This window comes from Prionailurus bengalensis, chromosome B1 (assembly GCF_016509475.1).
Source record: "Prionailurus bengalensis isolate Pbe53 chromosome B1, Fcat_Pben_1.1_paternal_pri, whole genome shotgun sequence".
Lineage (NCBI taxonomy): Eukaryota > Metazoa > Chordata > Mammalia > Carnivora > Felidae > Prionailurus > Prionailurus bengalensis.
This window is the reverse complement of record NC_057344.1, coordinates 147,111,338-147,135,184: the sequence shown is the minus strand read 5'-3', so window position 1 is coordinate 147,135,184 and position 23,847 is coordinate 147,111,338. Positions and strand designations below refer to the sequence as shown.

The following is a 23,847-nucleotide window of genomic DNA, read 5'->3' as shown; positions in this document are numbered from 1 at the left end:
TGTCTTCGGGTTAAAAGGAATAGGCTAAATCTACACGGACTAGTTTTTAGTTTTGTGTTCCTGACAACAGTACAGACAAACTGGAATGACGTGAAGGAGTTTACTCACATAGGGGTTACTCCTAGTCCTAGTCCCCAAATTGTGTTGTGCGGAGTAAAATGTTGGTTAAAACAAGCCTCCAACAAATGTTGGGGTTATGTCAAACTGCAGTTACGAATTTTGCACCTACATGAATTTTGAAATGTTTCAACACACAAATCCCAACTTATGCTATATGTACATGTTCCTTTTTAAAAATTTTTAAAACTTAAGTTTATTTATTTATTTAGACAGAGAGAGGGAGTGCGAATGGGGCAGAGAGGAGAGAGAGAATCACAAGCAGGCTCCACACTGTCAGCACAGAGCCGATGCGGGGCTCAAACTCACAAACTGGGAGATCATGACCTGAGCCAAAGTTGGATGCTTAACTGACTAAGCCACCCGGGCGCCCCTAAGATGTTCCTTTTTAAAAGGAAAAATAAAAACAAAAACAAAAACAAACAAACAAAAAAAACGAAGAAGGTACCACTCTACTTAAGGTAAATAAGAAACAGCTGGTTGCTACTCACTACTGATTTTAAGTGGACACGAATTTTAAATGGAAATATCTTCACCTAAAGATTGTGGGAATAAAGAAGCAAATTCTATGATGCTGCATTCCTCTCCTTCCAGAGAACTGGTGTCATTGGAAATTGGTACTTCCACAGTAGCACTTAAGCTAGGTACTCTGACCTTTTAATATGCAGGAGACATGGAGTTGATGAGGTCCACCCTTTCGGATACATATTGGTGTCACATATTCTCACCTTAAAGTGTTGCTATTGTAAGCTTCAATATTATGATCTAAATAAAATTTATGGATATTTTTCTACTAATTTCACATATGCTAACATTCATTTATTAGAGGTGATCGAAACTGATCTACTTGGTAAAGCATGTTGGGGCGGGGGAAGTATCTGCCAATTATAAAGCCCAATACAGGGCTTTTGGCTCAGTCCCTGGAGTGTGCAACTCTTGATTTCCGGGTTGTAAATTCAAGCCCCACGTTGGATGTAGAGATTACGTAAAAAATAAAATCTTAAAAAAAAAATTAAAAAGCCCAATACAAAAGTAGAGTGTTAGCACTGATGTGTATGTATGTACTGGTTATCCAACATTGTGTTAACTTGTATCTTTTGAGTTGCAGAACACAGTATGAAATGACCATACAAACACCCAGCAAACCAAATGAAATCTTGTCAACTCTAATACTGCAAATGAACTTGCACAACATACCAGAACACTTTTTTAAAGTTCAACATTTATAATTAGCTTATAATTAGCCTATAATAGTCTTGTCTTCACTATGTCACACACTATTTTTTTTAACTTTAAGCTCCTTAAAAACAGACTTTCATTTTCTTTCTGCAGTTTCTGAAATTCTTACCCATCAGTGCTGAACACAGGAGTGGGGTCAAATTTTGAATAGAGGCTATTTACACACATAAACTGTATATTTGTACTTTTAATTTCTCATTTTCCAAATTTGCCTTTTGAAATGTTTGACAAAAGAACCTTTAAAAGGTATTTTCATAAGAAATTGTTAAAGTGACCTCTTGGAATCAGATTTAGGTTGAATTTCTTTTTTTCCTCTACTTACTTAATGCATTGCTTTTCAAAACCAAAGCTACATAATGTAAAATTAGCTTCTCTCTCTCTGTCAAAAAACATCTTTGGGGCACCTGGGTGGCTCAATCGGTTAAGCGTCCAACTTTGGCTTAAGTCATGATCTCACAACTTGTGAGTTCAAGCCCTGCGTCAGGCTCTGGGCTGACAACTCAAAGCCTGGAGCCTGCTTTGGATTCTGTGTCTCCCTCTCTCTCTGCCCCTCCCCCGTTCGGGCTCACCCTCTCTCTCTCAAAAATAAACAAACATTAAAAAAATTTTTTTAAAGAAAAACATCCTCTCATCTTTCTTATCATGGTTCTTAAGTACTGAGTATGCAAAATTGGCTTTCAGCTTTCAAAAGTGTGAATGCATTTAAAGGCAGAAGTCTAATATGAAACCTCTTATAACACATCTATTAGTCATGTATTCTGTCACATTACAGAACTCTTATTTATGTCAAGCCATAGTTGCACACTCTTTACTCACCCAAAATACAAGTGACAGTAGTTTTGCAATCAAGGTATGTAAGTAACACAGTTAAGTCATATTAAAGCACTAATGAAGCTCTCATCCTAAATTCATCCCCTGGGAATAACACCAGTTAGTTGAGTGTTGGGACTTGTTGAAGCAAGCATTGATCAGTGGGATGTATACAGGTTTCCCTGCTATCTCCTACCACATCTTTCATAGGCCAAAATGGTGGACAGCAGAGTGGCCTCTGCTTTCTGAGGGTGTGCGTTACACTACTTGGCATTGCAAAAGTTCTGTACTGGCAGATCTGCAGGAATGAGAGTGTTTCTGAAAAACTCAATGTGAAAAATAGATGAAATAAAACAGAGGCTCTGAAGAAGCTTTGTGATTTTGAATTTCCCTCTTTAGTCTATCACTTTGTATTGTTTGAAAGATGAAGTGAATAATATAGTATGCAAAATAATTTTTATCAAATGTGTATTTAGGTCATTTGAGTCAAAAGAAAGATGGTGTAATATTTTCATGAAAAACAAGACAGAATCAGTCAGTGAACTACTGACCCCACCGCCATTTTTTTCCTGAGAAGAAAAATCACAATAAGTAATTTAACAAAAAGTTAATTTTCAACTACTAACAAAATGACTTAGTTTTACAACAACAGTAAACAGAAGGGGAAAATATCTTTCACATGAATAGTAAAATCAGTTTTTCTGAATATGTTGATATATGTTGAGAACTTATGAAAAGGGGATTCTGTTGGCACTGGTAAATAAAATCAGCTCTAAAATGGAATGCTTGGTATAAAAAGATTACACAATTGAGATACTAATTATTTCAGTATTTGAAGTGTGATCTAACCCAAATATTATTTCCAAGAGTTAAGTCACTTCTTAAAAGAATGAAAGAAATACATTATGTAGTCTGCAATTACACAAACCATATACTTTCAAAAAGGGGGAAAAAAAGACCTGCATGGTCTCAAAGGATTATGGGTTCTTTTTTATTGTTCAAATAAAAATGCAGTGCATTACATCTGAAATATAAAAAATGTATTTGAAAAATGTTCCTAGTACAGACTTCTAAAATCATGGTATTGTACTCAACAAGACTGATCTCTAAAACTAAATATGGAGCATACAATCTATATCCCCCTGTCCCATAGGTTTAAAGTCAAGAAAATATAGGTTCTTTCTTAGTAAGACACCCCCCATCTTAACAAATTGTTTGGTGAATGAACACAACTCATGTGTTGTAATAATTATTGGGTGGTATCTATTACCTAGCAGGATTATTTTAGTTATAAAATAATCCTAGTTAACACAGGAAAAAAAAATAAGCAAAAAATTATAGGATAGTGGCAAAAGTCATAGATAAAATACTGTTAAATAGCATTACACACCTTTCTTAGTAAAGTGCTGTAGTTTTATTTCATAGCTATGTTTGCAGGATATCATTTAGCTTTTCCCTTAAATTTGGCCATATCAATCATAAATTTATATATTTTAAGACCACTTCCTAAATTAAAAGATATAAATGTGTTGTTTACAAACTTCTAGACATTTTTGAGAAATCTTTTTACTCCTTATTCAAGCTACCAGAATAAAGAAATCATTTCATTTACTTTACAGCCAAGGAACCATATTACTATTGTCAACTCTGAGTCATTTATCTAAATTTTAGTTTTACCACTGTGAAATCTGCTTAATTAAAAAAAAAAAAAAAGAGAGAGAGAGATTGATGCATTCATTACTTCACTTTTATGCTTACTTTCTTTTATATTTCAACCATATGATTTATTTTTCCATATGAGACAGGGTAGGACACATATTCTTCTTGAATACGTTATTGTTTATTGTTTTAAGTGAATGGAATAGATAAATCCCATTGAGTAGTTTAGTGTGGCTCTGTATCTTATATAAACAGGTAAAATGAAGACGTTATTTTGTATTCTGTGTAGTCACGTATACCATAAACTGTCTTAGTGACAAATGCAAAATTACCCTTATTACTTGCCCCAAGTTAGCTGTTGATCCCTTTCACTGATAATATACAAGTGTAGAGAATAAGAAGCCTTTAAAATTGGGGGGGCGGGGGGGGGAAAGATACTTTCCACTAGATTACTGAAAATTGGAATTTTTATGTTGACTCTTGATGACTGGAAAGCCAATGTTAAGAATCAATATTTTCCAATATAAAATAGTACATTGAATTGTTTAATAATAAACAGTATATTAAGAGCCTATATATGCTGACTGGGAACCAGTGGTGGCTTTTTAAATTCTCAGAACGACTAAACATTTTATGGTTAGAAGCAACCACAAGTGATGATGACGGTGCTCCATTTCTCTGTAGCAGCCATTACAATAAAAATCTTTACAAAATTACTTCACGATCAGCAAGAGAATTTTACTGGTATTAGCAGTAAAAGTGAAGAGAGAAGAGTGAAGAGAAGTGTGTATTAGTTTTAAAAGTGTGAGAAGGTAATAAAAAAACATGAAAAAGTGATAGATTTCTTCTATATGTGCCCTGCTGCAAACAAACTCTAAAGAGAGCAAGATGGGTATTTTAAAAGCCAGCATCAGGAAACATCCACTGATAATGCCCATTGTTTTACTTTATACTTAAATTACACAAGCAGAAAAGTTATGCTTATTAATAGTTTAATGTATGAAGGAAACATCCAGATTTCTGAATATGAAGGTACATATCTCACATTAATTTAAGTCTACATAAAGTAGAGCCTCTATACTGACATATTGAAATTTACTTTCTGCTTAGCCTTTTCTGTTATGTAAACAATTGTACATTTATTTGCCATTCTAAAACTTCAGGATCAAGTTTACATAATTTTGCTAAATTTCCGTGTTTGCTCAGAAGCAGTTTACAGTACTAAAACCAACCAGCCAAAGAACAGCTTCAACAGAAAGTTATGTCCAAAGGGGAAGAGGGAAAGAAAAAAAGAAAAATGATAAGAAAAATGCTAACTAAGGTAAAACGGATGGTGGTGGGGAATGGGCAGTCACAAATGTTCACAGAAAATAGGTCAGTTAGTAACTTCTTCTGCAAAAAGCCTACACACTTCAGTCAAGCACATCAGTAGAATGATTTGGGAGCATGAATTTTTTTCGGCCACTTGTGATTTCCTCTGAATGAAAAGGAATCTGCAGGCTAACAAGCCGATCCTCATCAGCCGAGCTGGTTCATATGCACACTGTTCATGTGAGGTGCCCAGGGTCCAGTCCACACCTATGAAAATCGAGCATACATTTTATTAAGTGTTACGTCTGTAACACATATTTGATAAAAACAAAAATTAAGTGCTCTTAATATCTAGAAGCTAAAATAGCTAAATCTCAATCTGCAACACGCTTAGAAACAATGAAGAAAAGCAATGGTAAGCCCTTAATTCTCAAACAGGATCTGATTTATCATTTTTTAAAAACCATTACCTGAATACATATAGACTGATGATTAAAGAAAGAAAATGAGACAAAGATATTATATATACACCAAAACAAACTAAAATACACTAATAATTTCTGTAAATGTTCAGAGTTCTACATTGTTTTGCAATTTAAAATACTTAAAAGAAGTAACCTCTAGATGGCCCTTTTCACACCATTAGTAAATTTTGATGTATAAAATTATAACACTTTGCAACTTAAAATCTTTTGCCTACCATCTGCTACCCAATGAAATATATTATGCCTTTGGTACCATTTTCCACATCTCTCTACTGTATTTCAGCTCTATTTAATTTCCCTCAATTTCCTCAACTTCCCATATTCACCATACTCCCTCACTACCATGATTTACCTGTATCCTGTTTGTCTTGGCATCTCATAAACACTAACTAAATGTTCACTGAATGATCAGCCTTACCGTTTGAGGGCCATTATTTTCTGTGGAGCTCGAAACCATCTTTATCAGGGAGTTCCAAGAGGGGTCTGCAGCATGAGGGCCATTAAATATGGGTCCTCCAGCACCATCAGGAATAGGTGCTACTGGAGGAATCATTGCGTTCCCATACACAGAAAAAGGCATACCCTTAAAAAAGAAGAAAGCAAAAATTATGCACATTAGTCATATCTTCAAGTCACTGCTTACTTTTCCCAATATAACCAATGGCATTAAAATTGATATTTGAAACTTCATCTTATTTTGAAAATATACATTATCTAGGTAATCTAAAAACTATTTTCCATCATATGATTTCTTCTAGCATTAGATTATATATAAGCCTAATACAGCCAAAATGTTTTGTCAAAGAACATTTCTCTAAACAACTGGGACAATATCAGGATATAAATATTTATATTTTAGCCAGATTTTGACATATAATTACAGTCTGAAGCCCACATATCATCTCATAAATACCCACTTGGAAGTAAAATAAGGCTAATAATAAGAAAAAACATTTAGAAATATAAAAATGCTTATTTAAGTCACCATTACCCCAACTTTAGGAAAGTCCATGTATCCTGCAGGAACATGCTGATGGAATGTACCAGAAGGAGTTACAATTCCTGTATTCTCTCGCTCCATTGCTTGATGCTGTGAAAACACTCCTGGATCGGACATTGGCCTATGAATCATGGGATTTCCCATCCCAGGGTTACACCAGTCTACTTTATCTGAGGGAAAACAAAGAGGCAGAAAAAAATAGTTGGTGATATTTATCATCAAAAGACAGCAAAATAAAGTCTTTTCTGTATTTTTTTTCTAGAATTTTCCACAGTGAATTGTGCTTCCCTTTAGAATAATGACCTACTTTTATATATTTACTGCAGTATTTCCGTGTTGGTAGGTAGTGATATAATAGGCTAATAAAATAACCTAAACACTGGTTATTACAAAAGAAAAACTGCTAAGGTAAGATAAGAGCTGGAGTCCCAGGAAAATACTAGCTTCTCCTTAATACAGTGAAATGGAGAAAACAATATGCTTGTATTAGACAATTTCCAGAATGCAATGATAAATTCAATGGGAGATCACATGGGAATAAAAAAATGGCATGAACTCTTAAAATTGATTAGTCAAAACAAAGAGATATGAACACAGATCTTTTAAGAATGACTGTAAAAGTTACATATTACTTATGATATTTTAGTTAAATGCATAAACTTAATTTCTAGTAGGCAGGATAGCAAGTCTTACCTTGATTGCCACCAATCCCTTCAAAAGACCAGATTCCACTATGCCCTACTGATGTAGATAAATTACTCCCAATAACAGATGGAGCTGAAGTTCCAGTTTGCCTGATACGTGCAGAACGTTCAGTCCCAATAGGGACTGGAACTTTTCTGTCCTGAGAGACGTTGCTGGGCTTCTCTGACCCTAAAGGTACTGATGATGGGGCAGGCGAAGGTGCACGAACTCCAGAGGATACTGACTGTGCAGGAGAATCTAGAGAAAAGATATTTTGAAATAGTATACATGTCATCTATAGAGCATACATGTAATTTTGTAAAATCAAATCTTAAATCCTGAAGACACCATAAGTATGTGTTCTCTGAGGAAAATGAAGCATGAAAATAATGCTAGAAACTTATGTATACTGAAATTTGGTTAAGGTCCAGGACTTTGCAATAATTTTTAAAAATTTGATTCATAATTTTTCCATTTAGTCACATGACAGAATGTAAAGATGTCCAACTACACATGCGATATAACCCATTAAACTAGTTAATATTTAAATAATGTTTAACACTGAGTAAAATAAACACCAGAGCAATAAGAAGACAATGTTTAAAGTAAAAAAGGTAAACACCACCAAAATAGAGGTGGGGAAAATCATGCCTGTATTGGCAATTTCCAAACTGTACTCCTTGAGAACACGTGTCCATTGGTATACAATGACGAAAACAAAGGAATTCAGGTATCCAACAAATTTGGAAAATCTAACATAAAAAAATTAGTTTCTTTCAATGAGGACTTCAAGAAACCTTAACATGCTAATAAAATTCCAACAGAAAGCTATGCCTCATTGCCCAACTTTGTTTTATTGTATCACATGGTATTCCACAGAGCAAGCTTTCTGAAATGACAATTTAAGCTTTATGTATCAAAACAAGGTGAGTTCTTAATATAGTCAATGTGGGAGTATTCTTTAGTGATTCAATCTCTTCATGTACTACAGAGAAGAAAAAAATAAGAAAACCAAAACTTTATTTCTTGTGAAAAGTTTAAGTATCAAGCACACTTAAATTTAAAGAGGGTATAAATGGTGGAGCTTGAAGCTTAAAAGTTTAAACAGTTACCTGCCTGCCTATCTACAATTTACTCATAACTGCCTGACTGTATGCCCTAGAGATAGTCATTTAATACTATTTTTCCATTTAACCATCTTTTTTACATTTATGTTTTCCGTGTGTGTGTGTGTGTGTGTGTGTGTGTGTGTCTATATTCCTCCAAAAGGATTCGGGTAGCTAATAAATTTGCAAAATCAATCAATCCATCTATCTATCTACATACAAATACACATACCCAAAAGCATATTGCTTCTACTTCCCAAGCTATGAGAATCTGGAGGACAAAGAAAATTCAGTGATATTATTAGCCTAAATATGCTTAAAAATGATTTGCTATACATATTTTAGAATCATATAGACTTGCAAAGTACTATACTGTGGAGATCAATGTTGTCTTACTAGTGCTTACAGAGGTCCACTTTAGGCTAAATCAATAGTACCACCTCTCTCAATGAGTTGTGGTGATATTATTAACCAAAAAAAAAAAGAATGTGAAAGTACCTTACAAATTGTAATTTATTATAAAGATATAGATAATGGGAAACAAAAACATGAAACTTCTGAGCTTATCTGTAAAAGTAAATCAAGAAAACTTTTACCACTTAATAAAAAATTAAAATATATCTCCTGTGGGGGCAGCACCTGGGTGGCTCAGTCAGTTGAGCATCCGACTTTGGCTCAGTTCATGATCTCCCGGTTTGTTAGTTCAAGCCCACATCGGGGCTCTCTGCTGACAGCACGGACCTGCTTCAGATCCTCTGTCCCTCTCTCTTTCTGCCCCCTCCCTGCTCATGCGCTCTCTCTCAAAAGTAAATAAAACATTACAAATATATATATGTGTGTATATATATATATATTTCCTGTGGTCATGGATCCATTAGCATTTCTTGACAGCATTACTTTTAACAAATCATAACAAAATAGAAAAGCCAACTATGTGTCTTTGAAGCAACTAAAAATATTTTAAAATTCACCTTAAAATTACACTGGTATAAGAGGGAATTCTAAGAAGATGGAGGTTCAGCAAGCAGCAAGTTTTGATTCTTCCCAAATCCTTCCATAAAACAATCTACCAAGTAAACAAAGCCAAAAACCCATGGATAACATCTATAACAAACCTAACAAAGTATCCAAATGAATTGAATAACACAAGTGAATGGGACAAATCACCAACAGCTACAAGACCTCTGTGTTGTCAGCATCTGTGTGAAAAGAAGCAATTCTCCAGACCTAAGAACATATTGGAGAACAACAAAACAGTCAAAGGTAGTCAGAGGAAAAGCAGAAAAGGCCAATCAGAACAGCAGGTGAAAGTGGGATACTTCTGCCTATGCTGGGTAACTACAAGGGATTTACAATAAAGTCTGAAGAAGTCAGAGCAATAGTGGCCCTATGAACTCTCAAAAATATCTGCTGAAATCTCATTCCAGAATAAAGCGCCACACTGATAGGAAACTTCTGGGAACAGATTCCAAATTGAGCAGGAAAGAGACAACAGAGCAAATCAAACACAAGATCATTTAAGAGAAGGCAGAGGTGAGGGTGGTGGGAGGGTAAGGATAACAAAGCCAGGAAATATAATGAAGTACAAGGCCATATTTGCGCATACTTACCTAAAAGACAAAATTCTAGAGCTTTTAAGCTAGAAAAGATATCTGATCCACTTATCCTTTCTAAATATTCAGGAAAACTCATTTCATTTAAAAATGTAAAACAGAATAGAACTGAAGCCAAATTCCATACAAAGCTATTTATGTGAACTAACAGAGATATGAACCCATAACATCTTACACACAATAAAAACATGCCAGAAAGAAAGCTCTAATATTCCAAAGGTGTATCAGAAAGAAAGCTGTATTCTAAAATTCTAATGTGGGCTAAGAGAAATGAAAGAAAAACATATGAAAAACAGCATAATTCAGTAAAGCTGGAAACAATGACAAAACTCGGGAAAGTATTGGAAATAAGAGAATATTCCAGAAGGTGTAAACACAAGGGATAAAGTTTTAGGTTTTGTTTTTTAAACTATATACCAAAAGGGCATAATTACATACCTGAGAAAAATCAACCCATTATAACTAAGGTCAAGACAAAGTCAAAGGTAGTAGGCAGGCAAGAAGGATGGATGGATGGAATGATGGACAAATGAGTTCTACCTCTCCTAGAATCACCCCCAGAAACCTGCCCAATCCTCAGTGTTAGATCTAGTCTCTCTTTCCTTTCCTGAATCCTTCCGAAAACAAAAGCAAAACAAAGCAAAATAACAGCAACCCTCCATGTTCTGTTTCAATGGACGGAATAATGAGGCCTGCCTGCTGACTTGCCCCATTTAAGAAATCTGTCCTCTCCACAGATTCTGCCAATCTCATAGCCATATTTTTATCAGATGACTGTTTACTGCTTCCTCTCTGCAGGCTTACTGGACTAATGATGGCATCTGAGTGAAGAATGATCCATTTCAGGCCTGGAGAACCTTCTTTAGAAAAAGAATACAAAATTACAAACACAAAACTAGGTATATGGCTTTGGCAGGGTCCCTTGGCAAATAAGGTGCCCTGAAGCTTAAACTTCATTGACTTCGTGGTAAATCCATTTCGGTTTTGAAATGACAACAGGTCCTGAAAGAGCAAAGTGACTTACACATTAAAAAAAAAAAAAAAAAAATGTTCCTTCAAGAAAATTACTCTGTTTCTTCATGCTTCTGTTCAGTGTTTACTGAACTACCATTGATAATGAGATTAATGTGGCTGGTCATGACTAGCTTACAAAAATGTTTTTAAAGGAGAAAGAAAACAGAACAGAAAATACCAGCATGCAACATACATTGTAAGGATAACAACTGTTTTGTAAATATATTATTTCAACTACACATACACACACACGTATATTGTGTCACAATGTAAAATTAGTTTCTTCCTTTCAAAATTATGTTTTACCGCTTTTTGATCTGACAACAGTTTTATAAGACGGAATGTCAACACGGCCCATTGACTAAATTTGCCAAGGACTGAAATGCACAGACTAGGGCCAGTGATCAGTACCAATGCATGAGCTGACTGAGTGTTGGTAAAACAGATCTTAGTAGTTTGAGTGGAATAAGGGCTCAGGTGATCTCTACCCAGCCTTTATATGCAGAAGGTTCTTGGGTATCACCAATCTATTATTCTGGGGCCTCAAGAAAGGGTTCTTTGCTTTCTAACAAAAAATTTACAGGAAGGGTCTGGTGTCTGCCACATCCCAACTTATTAACTTGCCAGGTCCTAATATCTGGTGTCCTAAAGGAGAGGGAGTGAGAAGATGTATAGACTATATGGAGAAATATGACAGAACCTGTTCAAGTACATAAAACCAGACAAATACATTATGAAAAGTAAGTCACATGCTTCTGTGGTTAGTTCTACAACAGCATCCAGAACGGCAACTTTTAAAAGTATGTAGATAAATACTGAAAACAAAATCTTGAAAGACTAGAAGAAATGAAAATACAAAATTACATTCCTATGAACAGATTAACAAACTAAATCGTCATTAAAAAATAACAGTATTAAGATCTATACTAAGTGAAGAAAGTGCAGACTGGTTAAAAATTCAGTATTAGAGGTAAAAGTGAGAGTCTTGCCTGAATCACTTTAATGGTTGCAAAACAATGACTCAAATCATAACTCCCACATGTATGAGTTGTCCTTATACTGTAAGGAAGAGAGTTCCCATGTAAAATTTTAATTTCTTAAAAAAAAACTAATTAAATTCTAAAATCTTATTCATAATCATTACGAACTTACGGATTTTTATTTTATCCCATGAGCTGCCATTATTCATTGTGGTAGTCAAATTTTCCTGAATTTGGCCAGTGGGAGTCCCTTTAGTAAAGCTGCTTCCTGTGTGTTGCCATGTCCCCATCATTTTAAACAATTACTAACACCAGAAGACTTTGCAGGCTCCCCTTATGCTTTCCCTCCCCCAACTCTAGAATCAGCTAAGAAAGCCTAGTTTCTGGGGCACCTGGGTGTTTCAGTCCTCTGAGCATCTGACCCTTGATTTCAACTCAGGCATTATCCTAGGGTCATGGGATCAAGCCCCGTGTCGGGCTCTGCACTGAGCATGGAGTCTACTCAAGATTCTCTCTCTCTCCCTTCCTCTGCCCCCTCCCCCAATTGTGCTCATGCGCTCCCTCTTTTTAAAAAAAAAAAAAAAAGCATAGTTTCTTTCAGTGGACAAAAATATTTAACAGATAGATAGAAACACTGGATGTGCTCACTGCTATTAAAGATTAATTGTTTCTAGTCCCTTTCAGTAGATAGCGCTAGAGGGAAAATTGCAATTTTATATGATTCACTCCAATATATAGATAACTGAAAAATCATGAGTTCACAGTGATCCTCTAATTCTAATCCAATTCCATAGGGTTCTTCCTTGCCTTACCCCATTTTACACCTCTCTTTTCTCACAGTGAAGACCATGCATCCCAGCATCATCAATATACTTATTAACCCAATCCTATAATAAACCCCATAATTTTAGAACTGCTTATCCGTAACATTATAAAAATCACATGTCCTAAGCAGAATTGAAGATTTGTCTGAAATCTCATCGTCTTTAGAGTGAAGGGTATATAATAAAGTACTATGTTCACAAGTTTTTTGAATTGTTCTATTTTTTTTTTTAATTTTTTATGCTCATTTATTTTTGAGAGAGAGAGAGAACATGAGCAGGGAAGGGGCAGAGAAAGAAGAAGACAGAGAATCTCAAGCAGTCTCTGCGCCAACGCAGGCCTTGATCCCATGAACTGTGAATCGCGAATCATGACTTGAGCTGAAATCAAGAGCTGGACACCCACTGAGTGAGTCACCTAGGCTCCCCTGGATTATTTTTTTAGTAGGTTTATGTTAATAATTTGCAATACAGATAAGTTTGTTTCTATTTATGTTCAATTTTAGCATTTTTCCTTCAACAAAGTTGGGTGTGGTGTTTTTGGAATTTATAAACATTAACATCATTTCAAAAGTAAAATTTTTATATTACTCAGAAAAGTGCTACTTCTTCCCCCTGAAAGGATGATGAGGAATAAGAACACAGTCTCACAGAAACTCTACACAGATTACGTACTAATTACAAAGGGAAAAATTATAATTTGACGGTACAGAAACCTGGTATTCATGATCTTAACAAAATGATTCAAAGTTAACAGTGCCAATAATGGCACAAACTTAACATTTTATACTTTCTAATGCAATATACTGAGATAAGGACACAACATTGACTACATACTAATATTCCTGTCAAAAACACTTAGCCTAAATTTAATCATGAAGAAATATCAGAAAAACAAATGAAGGGGAATTTTATCATCAACTGACCTGTACTCTTCAAAATGTCTTTCTTTGGAAGACAAAGAAAGACTGAGGGAACAGTTCCAGAATATTTCACACTAAAAAGACATGGAATTCAATGTAATCTGTGATCTTGATTTGAATCTTGGATGAGAGGAAATAATATTTATTATTATTTAAACTATATAATTTAAACTATATAATTATTATTGTTCATAATTATAATATTTATAATTACTAGGTGTTATTGGGACACCTAGTAAATGTAAATATGGACTATGTATTAGCTAATACTGTCCAACATAAAATTTGCTGAATTTGCTAATTGTACCATAGTTGTAGCAGAGAATATTCTTATTTTTAAGAAATATAATCCTTTAGAGTATTCAGGGGAAAATAGCTTGATACCTGCAAGTAACTCTAAAATGGTTCAGAAAAAAAATTCTATACACCTACACACCCAGAAAATTAAAGAATGTGGCAACATGTTAACAACTGGTGAATCTGAGAAAAATATATAAGGGTTCTTTGTACTATGCTTACAAGTTTAAAATTATTTTTTTAAGATAGACCTGAGAGACATAGTCTAATGTAACACATTTACCCTGAGTGATTCATGGTTCGAAGGGGGAAAAAAAATGTATAAAAAATGTTTTAGGGCAATTGGGGATATCTGAATAGGAAGTACATATGACGTGACATTACTAATATTAACGTTTATTTGATAATGGTATTGTGGTTGTGTAAGAAAATGTCCTTATTTTTAAGATGGACACTAAAGCTTTTAGGTCACAAGTGTCATATCTAAACCTTACTTTCAAACGTTTCAACAATAAAAAACTGGAGATTACATAAAATGGAGCAAAATGTTTAAAAAATTGGTAATTTTAAGGAGTTAACAATTGAAAGGAATATGGATGCTTCTTAAAGTATTGTTTCAATTTTTCTATAAGTTTGAAAATTTCTGAAACTTTTAGAAAATTAAAAAAAATTTTTTTAATGTTTATTTCTGAGAGAGAGAGAGAGAGAGAGTGAGAGCGAGAGAGAGCGAGAGAGAGCGAGAGAGAGCGAGAGAGAGCGAGAGAGAGAGCGCATGAGCAGGGGAGGGGCAGAAAGAGAGGGAGACACAGAATCCGAAGCAGGATCCAGGCTCTGAGCTGTCAGCACAGAGCTCGATGCAGGGCTCGAACTCGTGAACTGTGAGATCACGACCTGAGCTGAGGTCGGATGCCCAACCAACTAAGCCATTCAGGCACCCCTGAAACTTTTTGAAACTTCAAAAAATGTTGGAATGAATCAATGAAAACAATTTTAATAGCTTCAGTGATATTCTGTATCAATCAGCAATGTATTAGAAAACTTAACCTATATTGGTTGCATTGTTACAAAAAGCACAATGTTTTTTCAACTAAAACAAAAATCAAATAAACATAAAACCAAACCAAAAAACAAAAAATAAAAAAAAAACAATGAAAAGCCCACACAGTGAAACAAACTATAGGGCAAAACAACCTATCATAATTTCTGAATTTTATCACAAAATCCCTGAATTTATTTCCTAAATAAATATTAATAAGTATGTTTTTATTATGCATAAAAACAGCCTCTGCTTCTGAGAACCCATTCTAAAGATTAGCTACCAAAAATTTCAGAGTAATACTTACGCACATGAGCAGGGAAGGGGCAGAGAGCGAGAGAGAAAGAGAGAGAAGATCCTAAATTCACCCCAAGCTAACAGCATAGAGCCCGACGTGAGGCTCGATGCCACAAACTGTGAGATCATGACCTGAGCAAAAATCAACTGATTGACCCACCCAGGCACCTACCCCTCAGGTTAACCCTTTTCAATGAGCAGTCATGTTGCAATTTTAACTCCTTTTCTCCCAATTCCTATTTTTCCATGAACATGAAAATCAAAAATTATCCATATACACACACACACGAATATGAATCACCTATATGTAGACATCTTAAGGAATATGTTTATTCCTACGATGGTTTAGTTTCAGCTCAACATAGAAGACACTGATCCAGATCTGTTATATATTTAGGTATAAAAATTAATGTTAAGAGGAGTATAACAAAAAACTAAGCAGGTGAAATCACTCAAAAATTATAATGTATTTCAGACTTTTTAATCATTTGCTATTTATAAAAATGTTTGTTCCTCTGTTCCCATTTCATTAGTCTTGATATATTCAAGACTTGTTCACAGCTCGTCAGTCATCTTTTGTCTTTGCCCACTTAAAACCTCTTGCTCTTAAGGAAACATATACAAACTCTTCTTATGGAATTATAATGTATAATACTCACCATTCGATGCTGATGAACATGGAGTCAACAAACTAAGTGGGGAAAAATGTTGTCTGTTAAAGTTAGCAGCTGCGGGTGCTCCTCCAAGGGGTGCCCCAGGTCCATACATTTGACCTCCTGAAAGGTTTGAGGCAAAGTTTCCCAAATGTGTAGAAGAAGGTGTTACAGAACCATATGGCGAGTCCATGTTGACAATACCTGAAAGACAGAAGATAATTTATAATAGTTACCTGTAGGAGAAAAAAATTAAAAAAAAAACTAAATTAAAATTAAGAGACCTCCAAAATACCCCCCAAATATTTTAGATTTCTCCTTGCTATTTCTTCCAGTCCATTGACTCATTTCCCCTTCTATAAAGAGAACTATAAAAAAGGAACAATTATCAAGGAAAATTATTTTTATATTTAATTTTAATATATGCTACTTTAATTATAGAATACATGTAGATTTAATATCAACATTGGAATTTCAACTGGCCTAATGGCCAAGGAATTACATAAAAACTTATCTTTAAAAAACTCAGGAGGGAGAGAGGGATGACTAGGCAAAGCAGAGACTATTTCTATGACACTGAAAATATTCTGTATGATACTATACTGATGGATACATGTCATTAAACATTTGTTCAAACCCACAGAATGTAGAACACCAAAAGTGAACCGTAATGAAAACCACAGACTTTGATAAGGATGTGTTGATAGAGGTTCATCAATTCTAACAAATGCACAACTCTGGTCAGGGATACTGATAATGGCAGAGGCTCTGCCTGCTGGGGGCAGGAGATATGTGGGAAATTCTGTACTTTCCTCTCAATTTTCTCTATGCTTTTCTGTGAACCTAAAAGTGCTATTTAAAAAATAAAGTCTAGGAGCTAAGGTTCCCAGCAGCTGGCTCTGGAGAGCATGGGGTCCTGCAGAGTAAAGATTTAAATCCCAAGGTCATGGCAAAACATCTGAAGTTCATTGCCAGGACTGTGATGGTACAGGAAGGAAATGTGGAAGGTACCCACAGGACCTTAAACAGAATCCTCACCATGGATGGGCTCATTGAGGACATTAAGCGATGGCGGCGGTACTATGAAAAGCCTTGTCGCCGATGACAGAGGGGAAGCTATGAAACCTGCCAGTGGATCTACAACATGGAAATGACTCGCAAGATCAACTTCTTGATGTGAAAGAACAGGTAGATCAGTGGCAGTGCTGTTGAGGCCTATCCACCTGTATCCTTCCTATCTCAAACCCTGTTTTTTCTTACCTTTTTTATAATAAACTCAATCATGTATACGCAAAAAAAAAAAGTCTAAAAAAACTATAGGGGAGGAAAAACATAGCTATACTTCTACAATGGACAGATCTGATGATCAGCATCTTAACTAAGTGGCCATCCTTTCTATAGCTAATAGTGAAATAATCTTCAGTGAATGCCTCCTGATGTAATGCAGTGTGAGGTTCAAAACATCACCCGTTTGAAGTTCCTGCCAAAAATGTTTGACTTGAATGTAATCATGGACTAAGGAAACAGATGAATCTAATCAATCATGGACTAAGGAAACAGATGAATCTAATCTAAAATGTGGGACATTCTTCAGAACAACTGGACTCTTCAAAGGATTCATGTCAAGAAAAACAAAGGAAGGTAGTGAGATTTTAGACTGGGGGAGACCACAGAAACATGGCAGCCAAAAGCAATGTGTGAACCTTGACTGAATCTTGGATGAAAAGAAAGAAAGAAAGAAAGAAAGGAAGAAAGAAAGAAAGAAAGAAAGAAAGAAAGAAAGAAAGAAAGAAACACACAGGCACAATGGTTATATACGGGAGGATGGTACTGCATATTGGTTGGTATTGTCTAATTAATGTTAATTCTCTTGAGTGTGGTAATAGTGGTAGAACTGTGAAGGCAAACATGCCTGTTTTGCTGACCTGAATTGAATAGTACTCCCAACAGACTCTCAAATTAAACTTCATGCTAACTTTGGCTCTATACACCCCCAAAAACCTCAGTTCCTTTATAGAGCTGGCCTTTTTTCCCTGCCCTTCCACAAAATAAGAATTTGTTTCCTTTTTCTCTAAATCTTAATTTTAGTCTTTCTCAACACACTACCTAGAATTCACCTTGTTTTGAAAAGTGAAGTATTTTCAATAAATTCCAACTATCATAAATATGAAATATAAAAACATTCCCAATGCATTGGCATATGATGATCTCTTAATTCTAACATTTCAGTACTCAAGAGAAATTGTATTATTTTGTAAGTACACATAAATACTTCCATCAGTCCCCAGCAAAGAAACATTTACTGACCATGTTCATTACATTGTATTCACATGTCATAGGAATAGGTAAAAATTACATCCAGTTCCCATTAAATTTAGAAATTTTAGTCCCAGAATGTCATCACTTCAATAACACAGATCAGGTTAGCAACATTTCTGCAAAAGGCTGAATAGTAAATATTTTCAGGCTATCATTAAAGCATGAAAGTAGCTACAACACAATATGTAAATGAATGGGCATGGCTGTGTTCCAATAAAACTTTACTTATGAACACTGAAATTCAAATTCCTATTTTTTTGTGTCACACAGTATTATTTAAAAAATATTTTTAATCATTAAAAAAATCTTACACTATTATTAAATCTCAATTTTAAAACGTAACAAATGTAAAAATAGGCAGCAGGCCATTTTTGGCCCATGGACAATAGTTTGTCTATCTCTGGTATGGCTTATCTTTAATTACTTGAAATGTTCACATTAAAATACATAGCTCTAGAGACAACTTGGTATCCCAGATTGGACAATGCAACAGAAAAAGAACATTATTAGAAAAACCGGTGAAATCTGAATAAAGTCTGTAGTCAATTGTACTGTACCAATATTAACTTCTTAGTTTTAAAAAATAAAGGATTATATAAAATATTTATACTAGGGGAAGATGGGGTAATTACAGAAGAATTCTTCTATAAATTTAAAATATTTCAAAGTAAAAAGTTAATAAAAAAAGCAATCACTTACAACTAGGAGATCTTTCTTTAAGTTCTCTATAAATATCAGCATCATATTAAATGATAATAGAGCTTTCCAAGAAAACAGATATATTTGATATTGTACTTTCTATTACGGTAGCCACTAGCCATATGTGCTTATTAAATATTGAAATAAGGCCAGCTTAGAGTCACAATGAAAAACAGTACGGAGACTGCACAAAAAATTAAAAATAGAACTGCTATATATAAACCAGCAATTCCACTTCTGGAAATATAGCAAAGGAAACAAAATCATTAACTCAAAAAGATATCTGCACTCCCATGTTCACAGCAGCATTATTACAATAGCCAAGACATGGAAACAACCAAGGTGTCCCTCAACAGATGAATGGATAAAGATGTCGTGGGTGCACATGCATACATATGTGTGTGCGCGCGCGCGCGCGCGCACACACACACACACACACACACACACACACACACACACAGAGGAATATTATTGAGCCATAAAAAGGAAGGAAATCCTGCCATTTGCAACAACATGGGTTGACCTGGAGGGAATTACGGTAATTGAAGTCAGTCAGAGAAAGGCAAATACTGTATGATCTCAATATGTGGAATCTAAAAACAAACAAATGCATAGAAAAAGATCAGATTTGTGGTTACCAGAGGTGGGAGAAAGGGGAACTGGAGGAAGGTGATGAAAAGGTATTTATAGGATAAATGAGTACCATAAGGATGTAATGTACAATATGATGACTATAGTTAACACTGCCGCAGGATATATATCAAAGTTGTTAAGAGAGTAAAATCCAAAGAGGAAAAAAAAAAGTCACAAGGAAAAATAATTTTTTCCCTCTTTTTTATTGTATCTATATGATGATGGATGCTAATTAAACTTATTACAGTAATCGTTTCACAATATAAGTCAAATCATTATGCTGTACACCTTAAACCTACACAGTGATGTATGTCAGTTTTATACGGTTTTCAATAAACGGCTAGTTTGACCAAGAGGAATTTCTAATTTTATTCAATTTTAATTTGAAGAGCACATACGATTAGGAGCTACCTTATTAAAACTATGTGGCTCTGTATTTTTCTCATTATTTTTTTTATTTTCTTTTTTTTATATTTATTTATTTTTGAGAAAGAGACAGCATGAGTGGGGGAGGGACAGAGAGAGAGGGAGACACAGAATCTGAAACAGGCTCCAGGCTCCGAGCTGTCAGCACAGAGCCAGGGGCATGGATGGTGAGATCATGACCTGAGCCAAGGTGAGACGCTCAACTGACTGAGCCACCCAGATGCCCCTGTTTTTCTTATTATTTTAAAAACAAAAAAGACAGAAATGAAATCAAATTTTAAAAAGCTTTATTACTTTTTGAAATAAACCTTTTTTAATTTTAACTTATTATTAAAACAAAAAAGACTGCTTTATTTTGAGAGAGAAAAATATATCTGACGAAGAAATTTATCTGTGGGAAATTCAAGATAAAGTCCACTGTGGCTTCTAAAAAGACTTTTTTAAAAAACGTCATACTTGGAGCACCTGTGTGGCTCAGTCGGTTGAGCGTCCTACTCTTGGTTTCAGCTCAGGTCATAATCTCAAGGTTTTGTGGGTTCGAGCCCCGCGCTGCCAGCACAGAGCCTGCCTGGGATTCATTCTCTCTCTCTCTCTCTGCCCCTTCCCCACTTGCGCTGTTTCTGTCTCTCTCAAAATAAATAAAAAACTTCAAAAAAATAAGAATTAAAATATAAAAACCCATACTCAACACATCTAATACTCAAAACAGCATTTGAGTGAACTAAATACAACAATCTCTATCTGGCCCATTCATGGAATAAAAATATTAGAAAATGACCAAGAGTTTTCCTATCACTTGTATAAAGGAACAGCTGCAGAATGTTAGAAAATACAAACTCACCTGAGGGACTTGGAGCGGGTCTCTGTAATGGTGGTCTAAAACCTGGAGCTTTGGAAGTATCAGACTGATGTAAAGGATCTGAATTTGGCAAATATGAGGATTTTCCTGATAGCATAGATTCTGGCGTTGACTGAGATGAAACAACAGATCCTCCCCAGAAGGCATGAGCAGAAGTAGGGCTGTTTTCGAACAATGTGCTAAAGGGCCCAAATGGTAAGGGGGCACTGAAATTGGGAGCAATAGGCTTATTTGCTGGATGTACTGAATTTTGACAAGCACTTTGTGTACTTAAGGTTGAAGGTAGCTGGACAGAAGAGGGAACACTGTGAGGTCTTTTAATGTGATTGACACTTAGGACTGCAACAGATGAACTCTGCACTGGAGCTGGATTCTTGTGAGGGGCTGTTGTGCCATGAGAGGGTGGTCTAATAGCAGGGGTTTCCATTTTAGGAGCAGGCTGGGAGCATCCCATTTGTGTCTGAGGCATAGGGTAAGTCACTGGGGCAGTAGAAGGCACCGCCACTGGAGCAGAACTTGTTGTTGCTAAAGGAGGAACAGTCATTCTAACTTCCGGGGGAGGAACCTGAGACTGCTGAAGAGGTGGTCTTGGCTCCTGAGAAACAGATCCCGGAGGTTGTTGCTGAGTAGAATGAACTGATGAACTCCCAGAAGAACTGCTGCTGTTTGAAAGTCTACTGTTTGCTGTTTCTACTACTGGTGGACTACCTGCTTCCTGTTCAGAGGAAGATGCCCCTTTATTTGGAGATGCTGTTCCACAATCCAAAGGGCTGTTTCTAGAAACCCCTCCTGACTGGGCTGGTGGTGATGGGGAAGATGGGGATGATACTGGGTAGTGTTCTTTGGCAGTAGGCATAGGATATGTGGCATTTGTGGGTGCAGTGCTGTTGTTGCTTGCTGTGGTTGTGACTGTTGTGGTGGTGGCATTGGATGTCTTCACAACTGTGACAAAAAGCTGCCTTCTGACAGAAGGTGAACTTGGACTGCCATTTGTAGATGTACCAGGCACCGTTGAAGCTGATGAACTGGTTGTAGTTGTTGGACTTGAAGTTAAAGAACCTGCTGAATTCACCTGAGAACCACTGCTATTCTGATTGCTATGGCGAGGCACCATGTGAGGCTTAGGCGAGTTAGTAGCTCTGGCAGGGCTCAAAGGCCTGACAGGAAAAGGACCCCAAGTGGATTGAGCTGGTGGAAAAGTACCTCCAAAGTGGGTCATGGGCAACCTTGGTGGACGGATCTGCTGGAAAGTCTGAGCAGCAAGCAAAGCATGTGCAAACTGTGGAGGAGGATATGCTAATGGAAGAGAAACTGGAAAACCAGGCCTCACATTATTCACTGGGTTCTTAATGGTTTTATGAGTAGATGCAGAAGAAATTGCAGGCACCGTGAGTGCTGTGGCAGTTTGAGATGTTGATGACAGAGCTACAGTCGTCATTTTAATTCCCATTAAGGAACTGTTAGCAGCAGTGGTGGTAGGTGCTGACGACCCTATTTTGGAATTTGCTGAGGAGCTTTTCAAACGATTCTTTGGAATAAGTTCATCAATTTCTTTGTCTGGATCCTTGATCAGAGCATTGATCAACTGAGTTGCCTGTCTTGTTGATTCAGTGCCACCCCTGTAAGTTGACCAAGAAGAAAAAGTTAGGTCCAATTTCCCCTCCTTTTTAATAGGTATAGCCTAAATTCATTTGTGTGAGTGTACACATACATACAGAGAACAAATAACAAAGGTTAGGCAGCAATTTTCTGACTATTCTTGAGGTATTCTGCAAACAGAGCAATAAACTGGCCTGGTATGCCGTTATAGTTTTCAAAGGAATAGTAAACGACTTTTCAAAAATGTATTTTGCTATTGTTTCCTTAGACTAAGAAGTCATTTTCCCATCGTAAAATGCATTACAGTTAGAAAAACCACTGCACTTAAAAGCCTGTGTAATCCATAACACTATAATTAAACAGTTGGTCAATGTTAAAAGCAATGTAAGTAAACAAAGAGCAACAACAAAAAAACTGAGTAAAAAAATAGTGTTTTATTTTAAGTCCCGGTACCTAAGATGACCCTATCTATGACCCCCACCTCTGACTAAACTCTATTAGAATGATTCTCATACTTCCTCTGAAAAGATGTCTCAGAAGGAGAGAGGAATCCTGACAGGGCCAACAATGGGGATCAGGTCAAACCCTAGTGTTAAATCTTCAGGAAAATATTTGATTGCAAGGAAAGCCTTATGGAAACCCTAAGGGGGAAATTACTCATAGAAGGTATCTGCTTCCCTCTTGTCTAGATAAAGCAGGTTGGGACTACCCACCTATCCCAGGAAAGGGAAAAACAAGATAGGAGAATAAATACAAAATAGAGATGGCTAATTGCCTCCCTTAAAGGTAGACTATATAACTATCAGCTCCTAAGGGGCACCTGCCTTTCATAACCAAACTTATGATTTCTTAGAATATCCTATCTTTATTTAAAGGGGATTAAGGTACAGATATCTTCAATGTAAGACAAATACCCATTTCAGAGTTAAATCTATTACTGACCTCATAGTCTAAGGATACAACCTCAGAATAATAAATCTCAAAAGTTAATTTAAGGGCAAAAGGGAAACCTACTGCTTAAAATGGGTAAGAAACCTATTCCTTCTTAAAAAGTCTCAGAATAAAATTTTAAGAATGTTGTATGAACAGTTTATGTAAGGAAAAGATTATCTAAGCCTCTGTCACACACTCACAAAAGAAAAATTCTTTAGAGCCCTTTGAAATATTTCACAAGAGCATATGAATTAGAGAGAAAAACTGTAAAGGTTTTCTTCTCAAACACTAATCAAATTCCCATTTAAAAAAAGTATGCTATTAAACACAAAGT

At 35.7% G+C, this 23,847-nt stretch overlaps 1 protein-coding gene across 8 annotated transcripts in view; it reads right to left on the bottom strand.

Moving 5' to 3' along the window:
• Positions 1-4,800: 4,800 nt before the first annotated feature.
• The window catches only part of ANKRD17 (ankyrin repeat domain 17), a 164,599-nt gene continuing 145,552 nt past the window's right edge, over positions 4,801-23,847 (bottom strand). For all 8 annotated transcript variants that reach the window (XM_043572493.1, XM_043572494.1, XM_043572497.1 and 5 more), the window contains 6 exons: positions 20,964-22,600; positions 16,052-16,249; positions 7,315-7,563; positions 6,613-6,791; positions 6,040-6,204; positions 4,801-5,403 (listed from right to left, as the gene is read on the bottom strand). In XM_043572493.1, coding sequence (XP_043428428.1) covers positions 5,344-5,403; positions 6,040-6,204; positions 6,613-6,791; positions 7,315-7,563; positions 16,052-16,249; positions 20,964-22,600 — 2,488 coding nt within the window. In that variant the 3' untranslated portion in view covers positions 4,801-5,343. The remainder of the gene's footprint in view (positions 5,404-6,039; positions 6,205-6,612; positions 6,792-7,314; positions 7,564-16,051; positions 16,250-20,963; positions 22,601-23,847) is intronic.